The 17,098-nt window shown below is 42.3% G+C and overlaps 1 protein-coding gene across 2 annotated transcripts in view; it reads left to right on the top strand.

Annotated features, from left to right (window-relative positions):
* The window catches only part of SDHA (succinate dehydrogenase complex flavoprotein subunit A), a 30,763-nt gene that overhangs the window by 3,123 nt on the left and 10,542 nt on the right, over nucleotides 1–17,098 (top strand). The window contains exons 2-11 of one of the 2 annotated variants that reach the window (XM_090276279.1): nucleotides 2,296–2,382; nucleotides 3,606–3,767; nucleotides 4,893–5,036; nucleotides 5,522–5,686; nucleotides 6,911–7,059; nucleotides 7,735–7,859; nucleotides 9,820–9,988; nucleotides 10,815–11,010; nucleotides 12,002–12,173; nucleotides 14,502–14,620. In XM_090276279.1, the coding sequence (XP_090132405.1) occupies nucleotides 2,296–2,382; nucleotides 3,606–3,767; nucleotides 4,893–5,036; nucleotides 5,522–5,686; nucleotides 6,911–7,059; nucleotides 7,735–7,859; nucleotides 9,820–9,988; nucleotides 10,815–11,010; nucleotides 12,002–12,173; nucleotides 14,502–14,620 (1,488 nt within the window). Of the gene's footprint in view, nucleotides 1–2,292; nucleotides 2,383–3,605; nucleotides 3,768–4,892; nucleotides 5,037–5,521; nucleotides 5,687–6,910; nucleotides 7,060–7,734; nucleotides 7,860–9,819; nucleotides 9,989–10,814; nucleotides 11,011–12,001; nucleotides 12,174–14,501; nucleotides 14,621–17,098 lie in introns of both variants that reach the window. The other variant, XM_090276278.1, reaches the window with a different exon arrangement.

The raw sequence follows: 17,098 nt of genomic DNA, 5'->3' as shown, positions 1-17,098 counted from the left end.
GAATAAGATCCCCTTTCCCCCAGACCTGTTCCCCAGTAGAATCACTTATGAATTGTTTCTGGTATTGACCCCTGGTATTTACCTCCATGTCTCTAGCTAATATGTGGGTACATTTTTATCCATTTTAGACATGGAGTTTTGCTGCTAAGTAAGGATTTAGTTTACTTAAACCATCCTACTTCCCACATTCTCAGTGTTTCCAATATAGTTAAGCAACCACTTTCAAATCTTCTATTGGCTACTTTTGTAGTTGTATAGATTGCACTTACAAATGAGTTTCTTGTTCATGATTCATAGGTGTAGTGTGTTAGGTGAGGACTCCCCACTTGGCTAGATTGGGGATATCAATCTCGACCCTTCTCTTTTGTTCTTCCTCTTACCTCCTACTTCAGTCACCTGTACTTTTATGCCATTAAAAGATCTGAGTGCCTTTTAGTTGTACTTTAGGTAGAATTCCCTATTCTTCATGTTGTCCTTTTAGAAAATGTTTGGTGGTTGCTCTTAAAACATTAGATTAGTAAGTAGCACAAAATTAGTTTTATCTAAAGACAGAAATTGGGTTACAATTGGACTCTCCAAATTCTACAATCATCCTCCCACCCCACTTCAGTAAGATGTAGATAAAAAAGTCACTAACTTGTGTGTGTGTGTGTGTGTGTGTTTATTCAACATAAATACCTAAGCAAGAAATTACAATTACTTAGGGAATCTCACTATTCTTTTTTAATTTGGTATTACAGAATGTACTGTTTTTATTGGTACCATTACCTATATTTATATTGTACTTTATAAAATTTTCAAGAATGCTTATATTAAAATGCTTTCAATGACTTAATTCTTTGTTAAAAATAATGATTTTACCATTAAGAAAATTAAATTGAAGCAGAGGAATATTTGTTCTTTTTAGTTCTTTTTAATTCATTTCCTAAAAGGAAACACAAAATTGGCTTATGTCAATAAAAACAAGTGTGCTTAAAAATAAATCAGACGTTTTAAGAATATTGTTCTTATCTGTCCAGCTCTTTTTAAAAATCTAAGAAACTACTTTGTAATTGGAGCTATTGAAATAAACTCAAATATTTGTACCAGTCATCATTCGGTCTCAGAGTCAGAAGGAGCTTTAAAAGGAGGAGTCTCTTGACTTTCTTCACTGGTGGACAAGTCACTCAGCCCTGGCCTCAGTCCTTTCATCTTGCAGGGAAGTCCATTTACTTTACAGAGGCTTAGTAAAGAGTTCATATTGTGTTTTGCCAAATTCTCTTCACTGTAACCCCCACTTGTTTGTCCTACAGAATAATTTTTTTAATCCACAGAATAAATAACATCTCTTCCAAATTGTAGAATACTTGAAGGTATCTCTTATATCCCCTTTTGTCATTGTTGAATGTGCTTATTTCCTAAAACTGTTCTTTATGCAATTTCTAAGACTCATTGGTTTATTAGTAAGTCTACTAAAATGCAGTCAGCAGAATGGAAAAACATATCCCCTAAGTTGTTGACTATTTCTAGTATATGAAGAATGTTGCCTCTCATGTTGGGCTGTGATCTCATTAGGACCAGTTTTCTTGGGTAAATGCTTATAGGATGGGACTGTTAAGCCTGGACTTGGAGAACGGTAGAGGTTCTCGAGGGAAAGGCCAGGCAGAGGGAGTAGCACTGTGGTGTAGGCAGATGAGCGGGGGTGGGGCTGCAGCCTAGTGCAGATGAGCAGAGTGGTGAAGCAGGACTGTTAGCATCTCTGGACCTGGAATCCTCGTGTGTGTAGTGAAGGGATAATGGCACTGGTGCCTAAGTGTCACAACAAGGAGTAGAGCCTGTTCTAGAGCATTGATCTCCTGATACAAGGTCCTGTACCTTTCCCAATGAACCATAAAACCTCATAGATGGATGGAGCTCCAGTATGAAGAGGGTTGTGATGGATTCAGTAGAAATGCTTCCTTGTTTGCTAAACTACCACTTAGACAATGTAGATGTCTTCCCCATTGTCCATTTAAGTAACATAAATTAAGAAATTAATGTGAAGGTATAGCTCCCTATCTGAGTTAGTAAGTGTCCTGTTTGGAAACCAGCTTCACCTAGAAGGGCTTCTCCTAGAGTGCCAAGTCCCCCATGGGCTTGCCTGGGTCCTTGGTGCCTGCCCTACCCTTCAGCGTTCAGTACAGACTCCGGGGTGAAGTTTCTAGGTAAAGGGGAGCACTTGAGTACCTAAAAAGGTTAACATCTTAGTAGAGGAAATTTTAATTATAGGTCCCCTGTACCTTCAAGACACTTAGTGCTGTCCTTCTGTCTCAGCAGCGGCCAGCAGCATTGCAGACAAGATCCCGCGGTTTTCACTTCACTGTTGATGGGAATAAGAGGTCATCTGCTAAAGTTTCAGATTCAGTAAGTTCATGGCTTCTTGTTCCATTGTAAATGATTTTCTTGGCTTAGAGGGGTCAAACTCTATACCAGTTTTCACTATATTTGAGTAATAAACAGGTTTATTTAAAGGAAAAAAAAAAATCTCATTCCAATGTATGCCCAGATTCTTCTTTTTAGCATAGTTAATACTTAATGAGTACAAATATAAACGTAGATGTTAACATTTTTTCTTATAGCTCTTAGATATCTAAACCAGATAAAAATTTAAATCAAGTAAAATAACAAAACAATAAAATACAAATGAGAAATGAACAGTGTTGACTGTGGTGGATGATGACACCCTGCTCCACACGGGACCACACGTCTGGGCTCTTTTGTGTCGCTGCTCGTCTGCTCTCTGTTCAAGACACTGAAATGTGCTTACAGGTTCTTTTCTCGTAACTGCACAATAGTACTGAATACTAGTTGGGACCTTCTCAATCAAAAATGCAAATGTGGGCCTGACTTAGAGTTGTGGCCCTTGGTCCTTCTGTCATTGCCGAGATGAACTGGAATATGCTTATCTAAATGAAAAAAGCCTTTAATTTTAACATTTTCATGGGAAGCTTGCACATCATGGGGATGGGTGACCGTGCACAGCAAAAGGGAGAAGGGGTGTGGGGAGTGTAACTCAGAGTTTGGAGTTTATTACTTGGCATTAAGTATTTCTTGTCTTTAACACACGCCCATAAATACCATTAGGATTATTTTGTCATAAAATTATGCAGATTTGTTGAGTATGTGCCAGGTGGAGAATTGTGATCACACTACATTATAAGCTCAGAGTCATATAAGTATGTATATGGGTACAAACAACAACAAAAAAAAACATAAGTAAAAATGATAGTTAAAAAGAAAAGCCAGCTTTAGAATTGGCATTTTGATCTGTGTCGGTGCTTTCTTTTGTGTCTACAGCTTCTCCCTGCTTGGAGGTATGCCTGTACGTTTTCAGAATTCCAACTAATGTTAGTTTCATAGCTCCGTAGGGGTAGATGGCTCTACCCAGTGTGGGTAGAGCTGGCTGGGCCCTTCCGGTGAGGGTGTGCCTGCCACAGCTCAGGACCACAAGTTGTTGTTTCCAGCCTCATGCAGGGTGGAGGCCCTCTGCGCCCTTGATCTTATATATTTCTTCTTTCATTCCCTTTAATCTCTTTCACTGCAGCATAGTTGAATGGGTGATTGACAGGTGAATTTTTCTTTTCCAGATTTCTACACAGTACCCCGTAGTGGATCATGAATTTGACGCAGTGGTGGTTGGCGCTGGAGGGGCAGGCTTGCGAGCTGCGTTTGGCCTTTCTGAGGCAGGGTTTAACACAGCCTGTGTTACAAAGCTCTTTCCCACCAGGTCCCACACTGTGGCAGCCCAGGTAAGAAAAAGGGGCTCTCTCCGTGCTTGGGCACCCGCGAGGCACTGTGCAATACAGCTTCTGCCTGAGCAGCCTCCTGCCACAGGCGGCCTCCCATCATGCTCCTGCACTCACTCGGTCCCACTCCCTCAGGGACCTCTGCCCACACTGCCCCACTCTCACTGCCTGGAGCCATGTGGTCACTCTTGTTTCTGTATTCCGCCAGCACTCTAATACTTAACATATTTTATCAGGGCTGCTTTTGGGTTTATAGTTGGAGGGGTTGAAGAAGGGAGGAAGGAAGTAACCAGGTTCCTTGCTCTCTGCCAGTGACTCAGTTTGTCCCAACACGTAGCTTGGGACACTGAGCAAAACAGCACTGAGTGGGGAAGGAATGCCAGTGTGGGTGTGCTTGATTCTGAAGTTGTGATTGAATAACAGTTGGAAAAAGAGAGGTAAGTTAGAAAGTGTGCCTTCACTTGTGAAAAAAGGATTATCTGAAGAGAAGGAGGGGTCCATTTTTAAGTTGGGGAGGGAAGGGCAAGGCTTATATTTGTCCCTGAGCTGTGTTTTCTGTGCCTCTGAGGGGCGGAGGCAGTGGGGACATCATGGGGATGGGTGACCGTGCACAGCAAAAGGGAGAAGGGGTGTGGGGAGTGTAACTCAGAGTTTGGAGTTTATTACTTGGCATTAAGTACTTCTTGTCTTTAACACACGCCCATAAATACCATTAGGATTATTTTGTCATAAAATTATGCAGATTTGTTGAGTATGTGCCAGGTTTGGTGAGAAGCGCTACACATGTAACCTCTCACTCAGTTCTCCAGATAGCTCTTCAAGCAGTTCAGCTTCATGTCCTGTTCACAGACACAGAGCCTGAGGCTGAGGGTTGCAATAACTTGGCCCCATCATTAGCTTGGTAAGCAGAGGAGGCATGATTTAGAATCTGTTCTACAGTGCAGCCTCCCTCTGGTAATGAACGTCCTGGAACTGGTCCGCAGCCAGGTCCTTCACAGATAGTTACCTCGCAAGTGCTTGGCTTTCTCCAACTCTGCTTCCCAGGGAGGGACCATAGAGAGATGGGCCCGGAAGGTGCTGTGGGGCTCCCATTTGTAGCTCCTAAGTTTGTTCTGTGTTTGTTTCCAGGGAGGAATCAATGCTGCTCTGGGGAACATGGAGGAGGACAACTGGAGGTGGCACTTCTATGACACCGTGAAGGGTTCTGACTGGCTGGGGGACCAGGATGCCATCCACTACATGACAGAGCAGGCCCCCGCCTCCGTGGTTGAGGTAACGTCCTCGCAGTCTGTTTTTAATGGTACTGAGGCAGGTGTGATTGGCTGATAAGGGTGGGGACAAGCCAGTGTAACAAGGGAAATCTTTTCTGCTATTAACCATTCAGTTAATAAAGAAATATTTCTCTTTCCTGTCATGCCAGTGTTTTAGTAGACTATATGAGTGTTGGGTTTGCAGATTCAGGTTGAAATTGCTCAGAGTAAATTAGCCATGAGTGTCTTGATTCCTTTAAAGTACTAGGTGTGCCCTGACTGGTATTGCTCAGTGGATTGGGTGTCAGCCTGTAAACCCAGGGGTTGCTTGTTTGATTCTCGGTCAGGGCACATGCCTGGGTTGTGGGCCACGTCCCCATTTGGGGGTGTGCAAGAGGCAATTGATAATGTTTCTCTCCTTTTTCTTTCTTCCTTCCCCTCTCTCTAAAAAGTAAATAAAATCTTTAAAAAAAAAAAAAAGTACTAGGTGTTTATTTTTTCCCACAGCTAGAGAATTACGGCATGCCGTTTAGCAGAACTGAGGATGGAAAGATATACCAGCGGGCCTTTGGCGGACAGAGCCTCAAGTTTGGGAAAGGCGGACAGGCCCATCGGTGCTGCTGTGTGGCCGACCGCACCGGCCACTCACTGCTACACACGTTGTATGGAAGGGTGAGGCCGCCCTGTGTGCCCGGGGTGGTGGGATGTGGTCCAGTCTGGCCAAGCATGTGGTGATGAGCCGGGGCTAGGCCACCTGTCAGCCTGAGGTGTAATGTCTTAAAAAGCAACAGAATAACTTGGTAGGCCCTATGTAGTAATTGTCAATTGGGAATTATCTATTGTAGAAAACTAAATTGATCATCATTACATACCAGGTTGGAACTTATAACCTGTCACACTGGAAGTATAAGAGAAGAGCACATATTTTAAGTACCTTTCATCCCCTCTGAGTTCATGAACTGATTGCTTTGTTTCAATACTTAGCTGTTAAAACTGGACTAAGACTTGAGGGCTAGTAGTCACTGGATAATCAGGACAAACTTTGACTTGGCCAAATAATCAATATTCTGAGTAATACTGATTCAGAATAATCAGTATTCTGAACTCTTATTTACAAATGGAACAGGTAAATTGATTTGCCAGTGTTGGGACACCAATGACTTCTCTAGCCAAGTGTATTGACAAATATGTGGTAGGACCTGCTCATCCCACAGAATTGTATGTCACATGGGAAGCTGACAGTTTCATGAGAGACCCTTCCATGAGCTGAGGGGACCATCAGATCCAGGGCTTGGGCCATTGTTGTCTAGTATTGAACCTTCTGTTGCCTACAAATATACTTATCTGGGCTGTGCAGTCCAGCAGCTTCCCACCATGTGGGACCATCACAGATGTGTCTGGTGCTGAGGGACTGTATGTATTGTTTTATTTAAGTGGCTGCATGTGGCTAGCAGCTCCCATGTAGTATAGACCAGCCTAAGTCAAGACCTGGTTTCTGGCCCCCAGCTCTGGCATCAAGCCACATCTAGCACCAGAGAGCCTGGAATGCCTCTTAGGGTGCGTAGCAATAAGAGATGTATTAGCACATTACCAGTCTCCTCCTGGCATGCACTGACGTGTGTGCACCTTTTAATGTTTTGTTTATACAACCAAGAATAGAGCCCTTTCGGGCTGTTTCACAGTAGCCTCAGCACTGGTGGTGTGAATTGGCACCTATGACTTGCTTCCAGCCAGTACTCTCCAGGGTTTGCCTGATCTGTTTGTTACACACCACATCAAGGTTTTTAACCTGTTCACATGAACAGTATCACCTTAAATGTTGGTTTAACACCCTAAATGCAGTTGGAAATAGAGGATCATTTAATTATTTTTATTTATTTTTTATTTATTTTTTAGTCTTTGCGGTATGATACCAGCTATTTTGTGGAGTATTTTGCCTTGGACCTATTGATGGAAAATGGGGAATGTCGTGGTGTTATCGCACTGTGCATAGAAGATGGGTCCATCCATCGCATAAGAGCAAAGAACACTGTTATAGCTACTGGGTAAGAATCTAATTTTTATTGTGTTTTAATTTCTCTGTAGGGAAGTTGAGTTTCAGAGGTTTTTTATCCAAATAAAAGTAGAGGCATTTTGGATGTGTGGTTCAGACACAGGCTATCACTTAGCCTGTGAGGGTGATAACTTTTGCCAGCCCCAGTTCCTCCTCTCAAGGGGGCAACAATAGCACCCGCCTCTGAGGTGCTTAAGAAAGTATCTTATCATCAGTTTGCAGTGGGGCGGACCCTTGAGGAAACTGAGGCCTAGAGTCACATGAGCTTGGAATAATATTTCTTTTGCTTTAATGGATACTGTTTTATACTGATTTTTTAGTTAGATAAGTGCTCTTTGTTCACATGGTGAAAAGAAGTAAATTCCATTTTATACCATCAGTCTGTTATTTTAATCCTTTAAAAAGGTGAATCCATTAACATTTAAAAACTTCATTGTAAAAGTGAAGTATGCTTCTCGTGCTCAGACATCACAAAAGTACTAAAGTACGGATGAGAGTACCTTCTCTGTCCCAGGGGCCCCTCCCTGTTGCCCAGGTAGTGTGTATAGAGGGCAGCTCTGGTGGTGTCGCATGGGCCGCTCTCCATTCGGTGCCATTAAGAAGGCGTTTCCAAAGGGGCGCTGTGTGGAGTCACCACCCTCTCTGAGCCGGCTTGTCTGTTTTCCAGAGGCTACGGGCGCACCTACTTCAGCTGCACGTCTGCACACACCAGCACCGGAGATGGCACCGCCATGATCACCAGGGCAGGCCTTCCCTGCCAGGACTTGGAGTTCGTTCAGTTCCACCCCACAGGTAGGATGGGGCTACCTTCGTGGAACTGAAGCTCTTTGTGTCTTAAGCGCTCAATACCTGTGGAATGCTCCTCTGTGGCGCCTGTACAAACTTACTCATCTCTCAGGTCCTGTCTTGTCATTTCCTTATAGACTTTCCCTGCTTCCCTCGAGGGAGTGGAGGTCCTCTCTTAACTACACCTTGCCCTGGTGTACTTACCCAGTCATAAAGCAACAATTGTTCAGTGTCTCTTTCCCCACTGGGTATCAGCTCCAGAAGGAAGAGGCAGGTCACTGTCATTCACTGCTGTGTTCTCAGTACCTGGCACCTGGTGGGACCCCAGTCAGTGTTAACTGAGTGAATATGCTGAAAGCGAGAGGGAAATACATGTGACCAGAAAGTGGCATTGGCATATTTCAGTTTGTAGGGAGAACATCAGGCTGCTGCAGTAACAGAGTGCCATCAGGATTCAGCTCTTGACATACAGGGCTCCATGAGGTGCTCACGAGTGAGGGTGCCATTCCTGGTGGAGGTGACCTCATTGTGTGTCACTAGGCATTGCAGGTATGGGATTCGGACAGTTGGAGTGCGGTCTAGGCTGGGATTGCAGCGTTGAGAGATTGGGCAGGGTGTCATTCATAAATGAATCTCAGAATCTGTCTCTTGGGAGATGAATCCCATCCTGACCTTTCTTTCGGGGTTGCTTTTCTGATCTGTCCACAGGGGAGAGTCCACACATGGTGACAGTGGCCACCATGCTAAGAGCTAGACCTGTGTTTTCTCTTTGCTCTCTTGTCAGTATGTTCTTTCTGATCCCTGATAGGGATGAAAAATAAATAATACATTAGGTGGTTTTATAATTACTAGTTTTAACCAGACTTTTGAATTCCCTTGGTGATTTATTTAGAGCTCCATTTCTTATGCTTCCTTATCGGTGTGTGAGAAGTAAACCACTGGAAAAAATGCCACTGAAAATAGGAACGTTAAAAAGCAAATGAAATGTAGGAATTTGTATTCTCGTTTTGAAGGCAAGATAACTCTTTTAGTGTACGAATGAAAGTGTTAGCTGCCAAATTACATTATGTGTCTGTCTCCTGTGTTAAAACTGGAGCATGGCCCGGCATTCCGCATTTTTATTATATTGAGGACCGAGCTGGGGAGAAGGGCGCAGACCTCATGTGTTGCCAGGTGTGAGCTTGGGCTCTGCTCCTCCCAGCTGTGGGACCTTGGGCAACTCACTGAGCTTTAATTGCCCTTCTCTGAAACTGGGGATACTGTTACCTGGAATCATTGTACAATGTAAGTATTAACTATATAATTATTACCATTGTTGGTATTTGGTTACTTTATTTTATTTTCATTTATTGATTTTAGAGGAAAAGAGAGAAAGAGAGAGAAAGAAACATTGATTCCACTTATTTGTGCATTCACTGGTTGATTCTTATACATGCCCTTACCGGGGGTTGAACCTGCAACCTTGGTATATTAGGACGTTCTAACCAACTGAGCTACCCGGCCAGGGTGGTATTTGGTTACTTTAGATACAAAGTTTCCAAGTTGTTGTTTTTTTTTTAACCTGAATTAGTCACCACAATTTCAAGGTACAAAAGGATGTTCAAAAATTAAAACCTGAGATATTTAACATATATTTAGTTGTGTTGAAAGGTTATCATGCAGTTAAAATCAGAGTTAAACCTGAGATATTTCACATATACGGAGTTGTGTTTAAAGGTTAAAATGCAGTTAAACTTAGCAGGGCATTATCGTTGTCCACAGCAGCTGTCCTTCCTCCTCAGTGCAAGAAGTGCCTTCGTTATAGAAACTTCATACTTACTATTCCTTAACTTTTCTTCTGTCTTACTGCGGTGACTTTAATGTCCTTTGCACATCCCTTACCTCCTCCCCCCAAAACGTCTTTCAGAAAATACTTGCATAGGCCTAACATTGTCAGATTATAAATAGTTAATCGGGTTCTTTGCAGGCATATATGGTGCTGGTTGTCTCATCACAGAAGGATGCCGCGGAGAAGGTGGCATTCTCATTAACAGTCAAGGCGAGAGGTTCATGGAGCGATACGCCCCAGTCGCAAAGGACCTGGCCTCCAGAGATGTCGTTTCTCGGTCCATGACTCTGGAAATCCGTGAAGGAAGGTGTGTGTGATTACCACTGAAGGTGTCTGAGTGCACACACGTGCAGGCACAGCCTCCTTTGGGGGCTGTTGTCCACATCTGCACTCTAACATGGCTAGTGAGGCTTCTGTGTGAGTCACAGCACCCATGCCCACCCCTGTGTAGGCGGGCGGGCTTTTGTCTCTGCTACTTCTCACTGTTGTCTGTTAGTTTATGTCTCTCTAGAAAGTTACATTTTGAGAAACTTAGCCAGTTTGATCTAAATCTTTCTCAAATGTTTGAAACATAATTATGTAAGCGAGAGTGTGTGATGGAGACAGTCACCCAGTCTTAGAGAAGACTTGATACCCCCAACCAGAAGGTAGTATATGAGCCTTTGGTGTTATATTGTGTTTTATCCCACATTTTGGTGCCTTCAAGGTGTGTGGGCTATTTGTTCTTCAACAAGGCAGCGATAGGCTCTCCAGTGCCTGACACTGTGCCTTACCGTGGTGACATGTCAAATGTCCGCTGGTGTGGCCTTTAGAGGCTTTACATTTTTATGTTAAAAAATGAGAAGTCAAATTATTTTGGAGTATTTGGCATAAAAGGACATTCTAATGCATTTACCAAGAAAAGTGTAGCAAACTGTGAGCACAGTGAGGCCGGATGTCTGTCCGTGGTGTTGACGGCTGTGTCCAGCATCTGGAGTCCACCCGGCACGTAATAGGTGCTTAGAAAAGATGAGGTGAATGGGTTTTATTCAGTATCAAAAAATGGGGAGCGTCTTGTGCTTCAGTGATTTCACAGTCTCATGGTTTCTGTAATCACTGTTCTTTGACTTGTGTTGCGCTGTCCTTTTTACCAGAGGCTGTGGCCCTGAGAAAGATCACGTCTACCTGCAGTTGCACCACCTGCCCCCGGAGCAGCTGGCCATCCGCCTGCCTGGCATCTCGGAGACGGCCATGATCTTTGCGGGTGTGGACGTGACCAAGGAGCCGATCCCTGTCCTTCCCACTGTGCATTATAACATGGGTGGCATTCCCACCAACTACAAGGGGCAGGTGATTACACAGCAGGAAAGAGGATGGGGACAGTGGGCCCACCTCGCAGTTGTCCCCTTACATCTTAGAGGAAAAGTCAGATATTTTTCTCAAAAAAGTACCTGTTGTTTGATAGGCTGCACTTTATTCAAATTACTATTACTGGAGAACAGGAGAAGGCCTTAGTTATATTCCAGTTTTTGCCTTCACTCCTTAATAACAATTCTCAATAATTTATTAATCCCTGCTTAGTAAGTGGTCATAAACATCATCTGCAGTTTTTCCTTTATGATCTTACGTTATTTTTACAGTGACCTTGTAAATTGTGTGTTCCTTACAATTAATATGTTGGGGTGGTTTGCAGTTCACAAAGAGCTTTTCTTTCTCTCTCTTTTTAATTTATTGACTTCAGAAGGATGGAGAAATATTGATTTGTTTTTCCACTTATGTATGCTTTCATTAGTTGATTCTTGTACGTGCCCTGACTAGGGGATTGAACCTGCAACCCTGGTGGGTCCAGACAGTGCTCTTAGCCAACTGAGCCAGGGTAAAGAGCTTTTCAGTCAGTTACCTTACTTTAGTTCTTCCTCAGGTGAGGTGGGAAAAATTGTATTCTCACTTCACATAGATAAGTAATAAGTTGGAAGAATCTGAATTACAACTCAAGTCTTCTACCTCATTGTTTCGTGTTCCTGCACCCTGCCGTGCTCCCTTCATCTGAATCTGGAATCGGAGGGTGGGAATAAAGGGGTCAAGTCAGGTGATGGTTGAGGCTTCTGATGAGAGTTAGTCATGGAATTGAAATCACAGGTGCTGCTGTTTGGGGTCCTTTGACCTCAGCCCAGGGTAACCAAGTATCCCAAGGCACAGGGAGGAGAGTGGACAGTTAGATCCAAAGAGTTCCTGCAGATGAGAGAAGACCTTGTCCTTGCTCTGACCTAGCATGGCTGCTCCTTGTGGAGAAGAGCCTGTGCAGACTGCACTCTTACCTCTCTTTCCCTCTTTCCTGCAGGTTCTGAGGCATGTGAATGGCCAGGACCAGGTCGTGCCCGGCCTGTACGCCTGTGGGGAGGCCGCCTGCGCCTCAGTGCATGGTGCCAACCGTCTCGGGGCAAACTCACTTTTGGACCTGGTCGTCTTTGGCCGGGCATGTGCCCTGAGTATCGCAGAGTCCTGTAGACCTGGTATGTTTTCTACAAGTAGCTAGCCAGGGTGTTTCAGGGGGCAGAGGGTTGCAAAGTTAAGGTCTGTAATTGGACATTTGTTTAGTAATCATATGGTGGTGGTCTGGTTTTTTCCCCGGGACTGAGGAAACAAATTTAGAAGTTTACATGGTGGCACACGTGCAGCTGGACACAGGCTGGGTAGGGGGTGTTGACACATAAAAGAGTAACGTGCTTGATCTTTTTTTTTATAATTATTTGCATTTGTTATGTTCTCAGAAAAATCACTGCTAGGAAATTGTTTTTTTGAGGGGAAGTTTATCACGTATTACTTGCCTGATATAAATTAGTTGCTTGCGATGAAGTATTTTAAATCATAGGTATACATGAATATATAACTTTTGGTACTTATACAAAAGTAACTTAGGCCATTCTGAAAACAAAAGTGTAACTAATCTAAAAGAGGGATGATTGAATGCAAACAAGACAAATAATGGGGTCATGGCTCTTCCCCTTTGGTGATAGAATGGGTGTTAAGCAGTGATTTCTTCTTGTGGTTATTTTATACATTTGCAGAGGGGAAAATACTATGTGCAGAAAGTGTGAACCTGCACTTAGTACTGCTGAGAACAGGGCGGTTATTTGCTCTGATCTTCCAAAGGGCCTTCACATTGGTTACCTTGCCCCACTTGTTCAGAACAACACTGTGAGGTGGAGACACCCTTCCTGAGGCAAGGTTGGCGAACAGTCTCTGTGCCCTGGCACTTTCCATTACATTTCACTGGTTGTAACTCTTCAGTCAGTTTCCCTTTTTATTGAACACAGATTTGAAGTTGGTGAAAGTGATACTATGAAATCAGTACAGTTTTGCCAACCACTAATTAAACATAACTTTTAGTGTAGCAAGTTGCTACACCCCCTTTTGTATCTGTAGGTATCGAGATGTACATAATAAAAAGGGCAGGTTACATGTTCAGAGACACATTCGTGCTCTGACCACCACTCCAGGCTGAAAAGCAGAGGCAGGAGCCTTGTCTCCATCATTGTCTCACTGGCAAAAATGAAACCCACCTTGTCTGACTCCAGATCTAGTGCTCATTTCCCTGTCAGGGAGCCTAATACCAAATCTTCCAAAGCAAAGCAGAAAACTTGAAGTTCCCTTTTTTTGAAAATGAGAAAAAAAAAAGTTTCAGAATAATACCTTATAGTTTTATATCCGAAGGATCAATACACACCTAAAATTTTTTTTAACTCACCGAAAAAAAGGAACAAACTACCCATACATGCATCAACATGAATGAATATCAAATGTGTTAGGCTATATGACCCAGACTCAGAGGACCACACCTGTATGACTCTATTTATATAATGTTCCAGAAAAGGCAGAACTAGGGATGAGGTGGGTCGGTGGTGTCCTGCTTGTGGTGGATCCTGTGCATCTCTGTCCAGACTTGTAAAACTCGGCACTAAAACTGGTATTGTTCCTTAATTGTACTTTAATTTTTTAAAGTGCAAAAAGGAGAGGAAAAATGTTTGTACCACTACTTCCCTCAAAATATGAATATTTTAAATATTAATGTGTTTAAACCCTATTCTGTATGTTGATAATAGTAGTTAAAAGAATCTATGTGTATGAAATGTGTAGCACTATGTACCTAAAAGGCAGTCAGTTTTACTAAATGGTGATTTTTTTTAAATATTAAAAATAAAAACAGACGGAACACCAGCCTGCCTAGAAGGGCTCAGGCAGAACAGAGTGGCCATTGCCCCTGCTTTATCTACAGGCCTTTGTCTCCTGTGTTTCATACCTCCTGCATGTATTACATGCTGAAGAAAAGACATTTAAAAACATCATTCCCAAAAAGCCTTGAAAAGCCTCAAGATATTTATCTTTTTAGAAAGTCGAGAACAGCAAATCTTGAAATGTAGTTAAGTGGGTATAAGGTCCAGGATCAGTGAGAGATATAAAAGCAGCTGGCCAGGCCAATGAGGGGGACGGAAGGACTGGCAGATATGCTGAGAACCATTGTCCTGGCGGGTGCCTTTTTCCCCTTAATAGAGAGTAATGGCACAAGGTCTGTTTGCGTGAATCTAATTTTTAAACTTAAAAGATTGTTTCTCTTTTGTTCATTCAAAAACTACTTACTGGACACCTACTCTTTGCGAGAAATTTTGTTTTTATGTTGACTCTTTGACCCCAAGTTAACAGATGGCTCCTCAAGTATAAGGTGTTCCAGATGGAGTTATAGGTACATTCTGCAAACTTCCTAAAAGGTTATAATACACATTTGGTGTCATTCAATTCATCTGGTTTTTTTCAGAAGTTAAATTCTAGCTTTTCTTTTTCAGGAGATAAAGTCCCCCCTATTAAAGCAAATGCTGGAGAAGAATCTGTCATGAATCTTGACAAACTGAGATTTGCTGATGGAAGCATAAGAACATCAGAACTACGACTCAATATGCAGAAGGTAAGAACCTGGACTCACTGCAGTGAGCAGCCTGACCTCTTCAATAGGCCTGCACTGGGGTTTGGTGTAACAGCAGAAGGACATATTCCTTAATGTATCAAGTAGAAGTAAAAAGGAGATTAAATAAGATAAGAGTACATGTCTTTCTACACAGAAGGCTGAAGGCAGTGACCCAGGGCAGTAATAGTGACTCTGCAGCATCAGGGATTCAGCCTTCTCTCATAAACCCCAGGATGCTTGCATGTGGACTACTTGCCTCACACCATTTCTGGCCACCCTGTATACATCACAGCCTGAAGGAGGAGGGACAGTGGAAGGTCTGAGCTCAGTTATTAGCTGGAGGCTTCCTTTTAATAGGCTTCCTCTAAGCTCAGCACATCTCACTGTTGAGAAATGAATCCCGTCATCACACCTATCTTCCTCTGGGAAGTGTCTATACTGGACCATCAATTCCTGTAAGTAAAATCAGGAAGAGGGGAGCATGGATCGTGGTTGGGAACTGTAATCTGTGCATTGGTTCCTATCAGAGTATTTACTTTCTAGATCAGCATGTCTGGGAGAACATTCTATGAGGGTGGAAATGTTCTGTGTCTTTGACCACATGTGACTGTGGAGCATGTGAAATGTAATCAGTGTGCTAAGGAACTGAATTTTAAATTTATTTAATTTCAATTTTAATGTAAATAGGTACGTGTGGTTAGTGGCTACTGCATTGGATAATACAGGTTTAGATCAATAAAAATAATATGTAAGACAGCTTGAAATCTATCAAACTCTTCTAATACAAGGATTCATGGTCCATGAATGAGATCTCTATCCACCTGAAATTATTTTCAAGAATTTCTGTGTGGAGACATTTTCTGAAAAGAAGGCCCTTGCTTCAATCATATTCTGAAAGAGGTCCAATGCCACATACACACAGCTACTATAAAAAAAAAAAAAAGTTTCATATAACCATGCAACTTCTGTCTTCAGGTGAGACTGAGCTTTAGGGGGGCTGCGTGGACTGGTAACGAAAATAGCATGAGTGAAGGAAGAATATTTATGGAAGTTAAGTGATACTCTGCAGGACTTCTGTAGGGTGTTGATATCATGGGTAGAGGGCCATCTAGGACTGATATGACCACTGTGTTATACAGGTAATGGAAATGGCCAGTCCAGTAGAGACTTTGACACAGGAAGCACTAGAGGCATTCCACCAAAGAGGGCATGTACTAGTACACTGTGTGCCAGCCAGTTCGCTGCCAAGAGTTGACATGGAACAAAACACAAATTTATGCCCTTGTGGAATTTACATTTGGAGGGGCGGTGAATTTTTGTTGTGGTTGTTGTTGATTCCAGCTTATACAGTAAGAAACAAGAAAGAAATTAGGTATGTACCGAAAAGAAATAGATAAAATTATCTTTACTTACAAGTAAGATTACCTAAAAACTTCAAGAGAATAAACTGAAAAACTAATAAGAACAATGCAACAATGAAGTATGGCGTCTGGATAAAAGATTCATATACAAATATCAGTAGCTTTCCAAGATGCCTTCAGTAATCCATTCAGAAGTCAATATTCTCAGTGCGGCCAAAAAAATGTGAATGCCTTCAATAAACCTAGCCTTTTTACCCTGTGTAAAAAGGGTATGAAAATAATAGACTACTGAAGAACTAAAAAACGTATTAACTAATATTTACCAGATTCTAAGACAATTATTTTTCATTTGGTCTTCCGGAAAAACTGTAACATTGATGGTGTGCATTATAATCTTACAGTGATGCATCATTCTAAGGAAGTAGGTGAGATGTCTATTAAATAGAATTAAATTATAAAACTACATTAGTGTGATATTGGTAGAGGAAGAGATATCTAGGTCAGTAGAACAAAATCAAGTCCAGAAATAGGCATCTTGGTACATGCTGGGATTTAGCATATGATAAAGGGGTTTTTCAAGAGTGATGAAGGTTGCCCAGTAAATGATAGGAAACAAAGGTAGATTCTATTTCTCATCATGCCTAAAATAATTTTCAACTTTATTTCATATCACATTTCTTATGAACATAAACAGTGTAACTCTAAAGGTACTTAATATATGAGGAGCTTCTACAGAATTACCAGCAGAGCAAGCAGTGACGGTCCCCAGGCCTCTTCACAACCTATCACCTCAGCACCCACTGCTAACCACCTCATTATCTCAGCACTTCTTAGTTTGCATCACCAAGGGGGCATCTGCTGACTCCTGTAACAGTTAACACCAGACCTTGTGAGTGGAGTGAGAAGATGTCCTATAGCCCTTATGGAGCTGCTGTCTTCTTGGGTATTTGAGGATGGAGAGCTTATGCCCTTCCTGCCACCAAGTATTAAAAGCTTTAATCAAAACTTTATCTTAACATTTATTTATGATAAAAACTCAACAAAGTGGGTATAGAAAAAACATATGTCAACATAATAAAGGCCATAGCTTACATCATACTCAACAGTGAAAGGCTGA

Source organism: Furipterus horrens, unplaced genomic scaffold (genome assembly GCF_987537825.1).
Source record: "Furipterus horrens unplaced genomic scaffold, mFurHor1.1.pri manual_scaffold_5, whole genome shotgun sequence".
NCBI lineage: Eukaryota > Metazoa > Chordata > Mammalia > Chiroptera > Furipteridae > Furipterus > Furipterus horrens.
This window is presented reverse-complemented; position numbering and strand designations above follow the sequence as displayed.